Source organism: Lactuca virosa, chromosome 4 (genome assembly GCF_052849685.1).
Source record: "Lactuca virosa cultivar CGN04683 chromosome 4, Lactuca_virosa_CGN04683_v6, whole genome shotgun sequence".
NCBI lineage: Eukaryota > Viridiplantae > Streptophyta > Magnoliopsida > Asterales > Asteraceae > Lactuca > Lactuca virosa.
In genome coordinates, this window is record NC_136429.1 from 180476658 (window position 1) to 180485937 (window position 9280).

General features: G+C 34.4%; 1 protein-coding gene across 1 annotated transcript; it reads right to left on the minus strand.

The window, feature by feature from the left end:
• Nucleotides 1-872: 872 nt before the first annotated feature.
• Nucleotides 873-5380, minus strand: LOC145107769 (ATP-dependent Clp protease ATP-binding subunit ClpA homolog CD4A, chloroplastic-like). The gene is made up of 10 exons (XM_079044718.1): nucleotides 5208-5380; nucleotides 3921-4469; nucleotides 3719-3834; nucleotides 3530-3655; nucleotides 3269-3454; nucleotides 2971-3186; nucleotides 2659-2876; nucleotides 2504-2579; nucleotides 2345-2434; nucleotides 873-2271 (listed from the first exon to the last, which is right to left on the minus strand). The coding sequence occupies exons 2-10, from the start codon at nucleotides 4465-4467 to the stop codon at nucleotides 1087-1089; spliced, it is 2760 nt and encodes a 919-aa protein (XP_078900844.1). The 5' UTR covers nucleotides 4468-4469; nucleotides 5208-5380; the 3' UTR covers nucleotides 873-1086.
• Between the last annotated feature and the right edge of the window lie 3900 nt (nucleotides 5381-9280).

Sequence of the window (9280 nt, forward strand, 5' to 3'; positions counted from 1 at the left end):
GTCAGCTAGTTTTTCTTTGAGGACCGAATCACTGAATCAGATGTGCAAAGAACCTTAATCAAACAAGTGGACCCAGCTGACCCGGACCGAGTCAGGCCACAATCAAACACCACCTTAGTTAGTTAGGTAGTTATTAATGAAATATGATTTCCTTCCGTATTCGTATGTGGCTAATCTCTATTTGTGGTGCCCTAATCAAAAAAGAAAAGAAAAAATACATGTTGTCATTTTTAGATACTCAGGAGTCACGAACGAATAACCCATCAACTTTATATGAATGTTTTCATTTTTCAATTTTATTTGGATGTTAATGACTTTATGAATTTATATTGAAAACCTCTTTTCTGATATTAATTACTATAATCACGTTATGACTTTGTGTTGAAAAAACCTCATTTTTTTAAAATGTGTTGCTTATTTATTAAATGAGTTATATGGGTTGGGTTCGACCCACTAACTTGTACCCACAAACCCATATACAAACGGATTATATAGATTGGGTTGGGTTGAAGTTTCCAACCCACCAACCCATGATCCGCCAATCCATATATTATATAGGTTGGATTGAGTTTATGTTTTTTTACCTGCCAACCCGAACCTAACCCAATTGTCAGACCTAACTACCTAAACACCCCTAATCAAAATCGGTTGTAAACCGCTAAACGATTAATCCCCGATTAATAAACAGTTTGATTTTTGTAACACGCATATATAGAATACTAATAAGACCCAGCTTTTATTTTCCAATTCAAGAAAACATTACCATTCACTCTATTGCCAAATGTCTATTAGAAGAAAGCAATATTATAGCCTAGCTCTAATATTCTACCTAGACCACTTTGTTCAACTTTTTTGTTTTGCCATAAAACAAATAGTAGCAATAAGGATGAAATTAACAAAAAGAATTTAAATCCATAATTCTAACCTCACAAAATCTCCCACCTTTAATTGGTCCTGTAATATATACAAGCCTTGAAATGTAAACCTAACTCAGAAAACAAACATGACCAAAAAGGAAACCGGCCATAAGTCTATTCATAACCAACTTTTCGGGAAGAAAAAAAAAGATGTTATAAAAAGACACTTCTACAATGCAATCGGCTCCGGTAAGATCTCCTCCGTCGGAGCACCATCGGTGCCGCCAAGAACCGTCACATTACCATCCAAATCAACATCAACAATGACGGAATCGCCCTCCTTAATCTCACGTGCAAGCATCTTTTCCGCCATACTATCCTCCAAAAGTCTCATTATCGCCCTTCTTAGCGGCCTCGCCCCATAGCTAGGGTTATACCCTTCCTCCACCACCCTATCTCTAAACTTCTCAGTCACCTGAAGTTCTATTTCCTTACCCTTTAACCTCTCAAACACTTCCTTCAACATTATATCCGCAATCTCCTTCACTTCCAATTTCGTCAACTGTCTAAAAACTATCATTTCATCCAATCTATTCAAAAACTCGGGCCTAAAATACTGTTTCAATTCTTCCGTAACCAAACTCTTAATCCGATTATAACTACTATCTTTCTCATCATAATCAAGATCAAACCCGATCCTCCGTCCACCTTTTTCAATCACATTACTTCCAACATTCGAAGTCATGATCAAAAGCGTGTTCTTGAAGTCAACCGTTCGCCCTTTACTATCGGTCAACCTTCCATCTTCAAGAATTTGAAGCATCATATTGAAAACATCCGGATGCGCCTTTTCGATTTCATCAAAAAGGACCACAGTGTACGGGCGGCGGCGGACCGCTTCGGTCAGCTGCCCGCCTTCCGTGTAACCGACATACCCGGGCGGTGAGCCGATGAGCTTTGAGACCGTGTGTCGTTCCATGAACTCACTCATATCGAGCCGAATCATGGCTTCTTCTGAGCCGAAATAGTATGTGGCTAGGGATTTTGCGAGTTCGGATTTCCCGACACCCGTGGGCCCCGAGAAGATGAAGCTGGCGATTGGGCGGTTGGGGTTTTTGAGACCCACGCGGGCCCGTCGGATGGCTCGGCTTATGGCTTTCACGGCTTCATCTTGACCGATGATGCGGTTGTGGAGGGTGTCTTCCATTTTTAGGAGGCGGTTGGATTCGTCACTTGAGACTTTTTCCACTGGGATGCCGGTCCACGTGGATACGATGTGCTGGATGTCCGCTTCTGTTACTGTGGGCCCCGCTTCGCCAGCTTCGCTCTCGGCTTTGTTCATTTCTTTGTTTTTGTCGATTAGAGCCGATATTTGTGTTTTTAGATCCATTTCTCTATCTCTTAGCTCCCCTGCCTGTGAAACATTGGAGAAAATTTATAACAAAAATTATATATATGAAAAAAAAAAAAAAAAAAAAAAAAATTACCTTTTCAAAGTCTTGACCACGAACAGCTTCGTTTTTCTCCTTTGTAATTTGTCTAACCTCTTTCTCAAGCTCTCTGGCTTCCTCAGGTAGCTACATAAACCCCACCCGGTTAACTCGGTGAAATCAATAACAGAAAATTGAAACAAATACATGTAGTACCTGTGCATGGCGAAGTCGCACGCGAGATCCAGCTTCATCGATCAAATCAATTGCTTTATCAGGAAGAAACCGATCACTACAAAACATATAAGAAATTAAAAATAATTATCAATTAAAACCAATCACATGTCATCTTTCCTATGATGTTTTTTTACCTTATGTACTGGTGTGCCAACTCAGCAGCAGCAACTACAGCCTCGTCTGTATAACGAAGCTTGTGATGAATTTCATATCTTTCTCTTAATCCTTTCAGAATCTGAATTGTTTCCTCAACGGAAGGTTCCGGAACCTTAACTGGTTGGAAACGTCTTTCCAATGCTGGATCTTTTTCAATATGTTTTCGGTATTCATCCAGTGTTGTAGCCCCAATACACTGACACAAAGATAAAACTACACTAAATTCTTGTATTCCAATAAATAACCCGATCATAATTTATAGCAAAAAAGTTTAAAATATCATTGTTTACCTGTAATTCACCTCTTGCAAGAGCTGGTTTCAATATGTTAGCAGCATCAATGGCTCCTTCTGCTGCTCCTGCCCCAATTAGAGTGTGAACCTCATCAATGAACAGAATTATGTCATCACTTTGTTTTATTTCTTCCATTAATTTCTTCAATCTTTCTTCAAATTCCCCTCGGTATTTTGTGCCAGCAACAAGAAGACCCATATCTAGGGTTATTACCTGAATATAATTGAAAAGAAAGAAATTGGGTCATATGTAAGCCTTAAAGCTGTTTTCATGAATTTTATGAAGTCAGACTCACCTTCTTCCCCTCAATGGTTTCAGGGACATCACCATTTGCAATTCTTTGGGCAAGACCTTCTGCAATGGCTGTCTTTCCTACACCAGGTTCTCCAATGAGGCATGGATTATTCTTTGTTCTACGCCCTAAAATCTGTGTCACTCTTTCAATTTGTGATTGTCTTCCAACAACAGGATCCAACTTACCCTATAAAAACAACAAAACATATCCCCTTTCTATAAAACCAATATCTAAAAAAAGTAAAAAATCCACATGGACTACCTCCTCTGCTAACTTTGTCAAGTTTGTCCCATATTCCTCAAGTGTTGGCATCTTGCTCCCTGAAGCTCCTCCACCTCCAACTCCAGCACCCACAGCTTCTGCACTCTCCCCAATCATTCGAATCACCTACTCATTATTACAAATACTTAGCAACTTAAAAAAAATAATAAAATATTAAAATAGTGTTACCTGAGTGCGAATGTTAGTGGGGTCAGCTCCTAAATTCTCAAGAACACGAGCTGCAACACCTTCTCCCTCACGTAGCAAACCAAGTAGCAAGTGCTCTGATCCAATATAGTTGTGACCTATAACATTGTACGTATATTATTAGCTACCAAATGACTTCATTTTTATAATAAAATTGCATAGCTTGAAACAAAATAAAGTATACCAAGATTGCGAGCTTCCTCCAATGAAAGTTCCAAAACACGTTTAGCTCGAGGGGTAAATGGAATCTCAACAGCAACAAATCCACTACCCCTACCAATAATTTTCTCAACTTCCATTCTTGAATCCTTCAAATTGATTCCCAATGACTTCAAAACCTTAGCAGCAATGCCAGTTCCTTCACCGATTAGGCCTAGTAATATTTGCTCTGTGCCAACAAAATTGTGGCCTAGACGACGTGCTTCCTCTTGTGCAAGCATAATTACTTTTATAGCCTTCTCTGTGAAGCGCTCAAACATGGCTTTTGGTACAATTCGGGAGGTTTTTTGTTTTCGTACAGAGGTTGCTATAGCTACCTTTGAATGGAAATCTTGGGGGGGTTTCATTATGTTATCTAAAGCATTTGATCCTCTTAATCCTGAAAAGGTTCTCATTCTCATGGGAGGTGCGTAAGAACATGCCATCATTTTAACTGTTCTTTTCTCTTTTGTGGTTCCATTTATTCTTTCACGAACAAGGAAGGAGGCTGCATGAATTAAAGCCCCGGACATATCTGCAGCCAACAAGAATAAATTGGTTATAAGGTCATTCAGAAATGGTCTCAAAGATTCCTAATTTGGAAGAATAGAAAATGAACATAAGAATATACGTGGAAAACTCCAAAACCGGGGAAAAATCATAAGACTCCAAAGACAAAAATTCACTATTTAATACATTTTTACAATCACGTACACTAATTATTGTATGATAGATGGAATATTAAAAGATAAAGTTGAACATGTACATGTAATTACAACGTATTTGGCTTATGACATTCAGAAAGAAAATCACCGATATATAATACAACTATAGAATTATCTTACTAACTTCAAATATATGCTATCAGGATCTGAGTTGTAAACAGTGTATTCAATGGATCAAACTCATCCTATAACTTGCTAACAGATTGGGCGACTCTGTCTTTGATTACAGGATTGCAGAAGCTTAAAAATGTAAAACTTTTAATGATGAACATTAGTCAGAATTATCTACATATTCGGATTCATCTACAGGTATGAATAAGAAAGTACTTTCTTTTTCTAAAGGAAGTCACTTACTCTGAAAAAAAAAACAAAAAAAAAGTTCTATAAAAATTTACGTTTGAAAGCTCGGAATTATACTGTGACACAAACAATGCAAATGTGAACGAATTACGAGGTGCTGTTAGGTCAAACAACTCTATTTCGAGATATTCAAAAGAAGAGCCCAAATTAACAGAAAAATTAAGAAAATCTGGTGTTAGATACCTTACCGAAGTAGCAGGAACAAGAGACTCTAGGGTTTGCTGTGAAGAAATAATGGGGGGTGGGAGGAGGGTTTGTTAAGGGATTATACAGGTGATATAGCCGCCAGTGTATCGGATGATGCTGTGCACCGTCATGTAACAAATGGGGGGAATGGGATCTGCGGAGGTTTTTATTTTATATTTTCTAACCCTAACTTTGTAATCTCCAAAAGTTTTGTCGTATTTATTCACGTTTTTAAAAATGATATCAAATGAATAATAAATCATCAATAAAAAATATAAAATATATTTTTTAATTTTAAACCAAAAAAACTATATATTATAAGTTAATAAGCAAATTAGATAAATAACATTTTGGTGATTAAAAACTTATTCAATTTTTTAAGACAAAATTACACTCAATCAGTTCATGTTGTTTTTCAAAACATACGTATTCAAGATGACTATTAGAGTCTTATGTGTTTTGTCTCTGTGACTTGATTTTTTTTTCTGTCCGGTCCTTTTGTCATTAAAAGCATATTTTTATCATTTATATTTTATTTTTACTTTTTTTAAAAAAAAATCATTTATATATATAGGTATATATAGGGTGAGATCGGTTGAGAACTCATAATTTTCCGAGAACCCGAGAACTAAAAGTGGAGCGTTAGATCAAAATTAGTTCATTAAGGGCATGATCGTCTTCTTACCAATCTCATTTAATGTAATTTTTTGTGTTATTAGAAATATTAATATTAATGTCTAAAAATTTACATTATAAATTAGATTTTCGGACTTTTTTAAAAAAAGTATTTTTTGATTTTTTTTTAAAGTGCAGATTTTTTAATTTTTACGAAAAACATGAATTTTTTAAAAAAAATTGGAAAAAATATATATATTTTAAAAAAAAAACTGCAACTTTTTAAAAGCATTTAAAAATCAATAAAAATTTTAAAAAAGGGAATATTTAAAAAATACTATAATTTTTTAACCAAAAAAATCAACATTTTAGGTACATATATGAATATTTTTACAAATACATATATGTATATTTCATATATTATAATATTTGTAAGGAAATCATAAGAAAACTCATTTTATTTACTAATTTCTAAACACAATAGAATAAGTATTTATTCGATACAAAATAAATTATAAAAAATAAAAAAAATGCTATAAAATTCTAAAGCGTGTTCATGTCTTCGTGTCAATATTTCCATATTTTCTTCAATTTATGATTTTTACCTCTTCAATATTCACCACAATTTCTTTCAAATCTACAAGAAAATTAAAAAAAAAATTGATTGATGCAAAAACACTTACAAAAATACATATGTGATTAACATATGAATCACAGGCGATTCACATATGAATTACAAGTGATGCATATGTGAATTACATGTGAATCACATGTAATTCACATATGAATTACATGCGATTTACATGTGAATCACATGTGAATTACATGCGATTTACATGTGAATCACATGTAATTCATATGTGAATTACATGCGATTTACATGTGAAGCACATGTAATTCATATGTGATTTACATGTGAATCGGATGTAATTCATATGTGAATTACATGTGAATTACATATAATTCATATATGTGAATCGCATGATTGAAACTAGGTAATTTTGTGAATTTATATTGAAATTAGGGAAAAGCTTACTTTACAAGCATGATTTGCTGTATCCAGTTTTTAGGTTCATGATTTGCAATGTTCATGCTCAAATTCATTCCATCTTGTGGTAATACACCCATTCCAGGTGAATCTTCTGCCATTGCCATTGTAACCACATCAGAAAAAAAACACTTGTTATTTTGAGTTATTCATATTCAATCTAAAAGAGTTAGTACTTTAACAAATCTAAGTTCTTCACAATATCTCATAGAATTCACAAGCAGATCAGTCAATCATAGAAACTAATTGACTAGATCATACCAAATGGAATGGATAGAGAGTATAACCATAGACACTTAAAATTAACATATTACATACCACAACACAGTCAAGTCAAGCTCCTTCATTTGTCCATAAAGCCAATGAAGAAAACAACTTTTATCATATTTGTACTTAAAGGCGATCACTTTTTAGCAGCAATGATGAATGGCTTTGCATCAAGCTCACCCATTCTTTTTATACCAATATGGGCACGACCAGAAGCAGATATTTCATTCATACCCTATTTCACAAAATATCAATGATAAAAAAGTGAATTACATAATTATAAGTTAATAAATATATGATTATAGATGCAGAAAATTGTTGGAAGGAAAGAACTTGGAACCTGTTCCAATGGCGATCAAAGGTATTGTCCAATTCAGGACATTATGGATTATCATCATCAGGGACCCAAGGTGCCAACTCTCTTTCCAAGTCAACATGTTGGGATTGAGAAATGGAGGAATCTATCATAATGGCATGCACTTCCTCATGCTGAAGCTCATTCATCAGCCCATCTCTAGTTATAGATACACTCTGCCCAATAAAAACACTTCATCAGTACATATAATATAACCAAACCTACAGCAACAATCCAACACCTACCAATTAATATGATCTACCAATGGATACAAACAGAACAACAGAAGTAAGATGAAGGATTTACAAGAAAAAATAGAAAGTAGACATTATTATAGACCTTAGCAACAATTTGTAAGCCTCCGATAACAAGTCGGTATCAACAAATCAGTAACCTCTTTCAAATTCAAACTATGATTCCAAACAGATCGAAAAGAAAACTACAGCAAATTCAAAACCCTAACGCTCCTAATTTCGAGATCGTTAAACAATAAGATAAGCAAATGAAAAATAAGATCGATTAAAACATAATTGTAGCTAAATTACTGATCAAACATCACATACCAGACGATGAAAGTTAGATCAATTGTCAATTTAGATCTCAAAGAGGAAAGGATACGTCAAGAAAGAACTTGAGTGACGAGGAGGCATTGTCCGGAGGTGATGCGACGATGGGAATAAGGAAAGAGAGAAATCAGTTGCTGAAATCGATGGTAGATCGGTGGCAAAAACCGACCAGGAAAAGATTATTGAAATCAATTGCATTAACAATAAGAAACAAATTGTAGAAATCGACTGCTAGGATGAAGCCCGATAACCAGAGGAAACTGATGGGAGTTGTGATCGTCAAGGAGATTCATATTGCAGATCAACTATCGACGATCGGAGCATTTGTTACAAATCCGGCGATCTAGAGATTAGAGAGTGTTAGTCGGATGCGGGATGAAGGGGAAAGAGAGGCAAGATGAATGGGAGAGAGAGAGAGAGAGAGAGAGAGAGGAGTGTAGGGATTGACGTGATAAAATGTTGACTTGAGATATCCATGAAATGCCCTTGATTAATTTTAGTTAGATGCCCCCGTGCCTTTTTTTACCCAAGTATTTACAAAACTACCACAATGCATTCTAACCTTTTATTATTTTGATCTAACGCTCAACTTTTGGTTCTCGGGTTCTCGGGAAACTATAGGTTCTCAAATGATCATTCCTCTCTCTCTCTCTCTCTCTCTCTATATATATATATATATATATATATATATATATATATATATATGGGAGGGTTCATGCGAAAATGCAAATAATTTGCGAAAACGCGAAAACAAGAAAAAACTATGAGATTGTGCCACCTCAACCTTATATTTTGGACAATAATCCATCCAAACTTTGAACTACATGATGATAATCGATTATACATGATAAATTATTTCATATTAGCAAAATATGATTTTTGACATTTTTATTATGAAAACATGAATTTAAAAGTGGTCAAGAACGTGAAAAAAAAAATAGTTGATAAAATCGTCTTTAAATCTATAGTATCATAACACAATCAAATGTAAACTTATTATCTTTAATTTATTGCTAATAAATTTAATTTATATAGTACTTGTGTTTGATTTTTATAAGATAAAATATGTTTTCGCGTTTTCGCAGGATATTTATGTTTTCGCATGAACCTACTTATATATATATATATATATATATATATATATATATATATATATATATATATGGTTGATATATTGTGAGAACTAAAAAAAACGTGAACTTGCAAACTAACCATCAGAAGTTG

Excerpts from the sequence above, each read along its gene's own strand:
- LOC145107769 (XM_079044718.1), bottom strand. The coding sequence starts at position 4,467 with ATGTCCGGGGCTTTAATTCATGCAGCCTCCTTCCTTGTTCGTGAAAGA. Across the intron at positions 3,187-3,268 it reads AAACCATTGAGGGGAAGAAG|GTAATAACCCTAGATATGGG; the intron begins GTGAGTCTGACT and ends AATTATATTCAG. Across the intron at positions 2,435-2,503 it reads TGCGACTTCGCCATGCACAG|CTACCTGAGGAAGCCAGAGA; the intron begins GTACTACATGTA and ends GGGTTTATGTAG.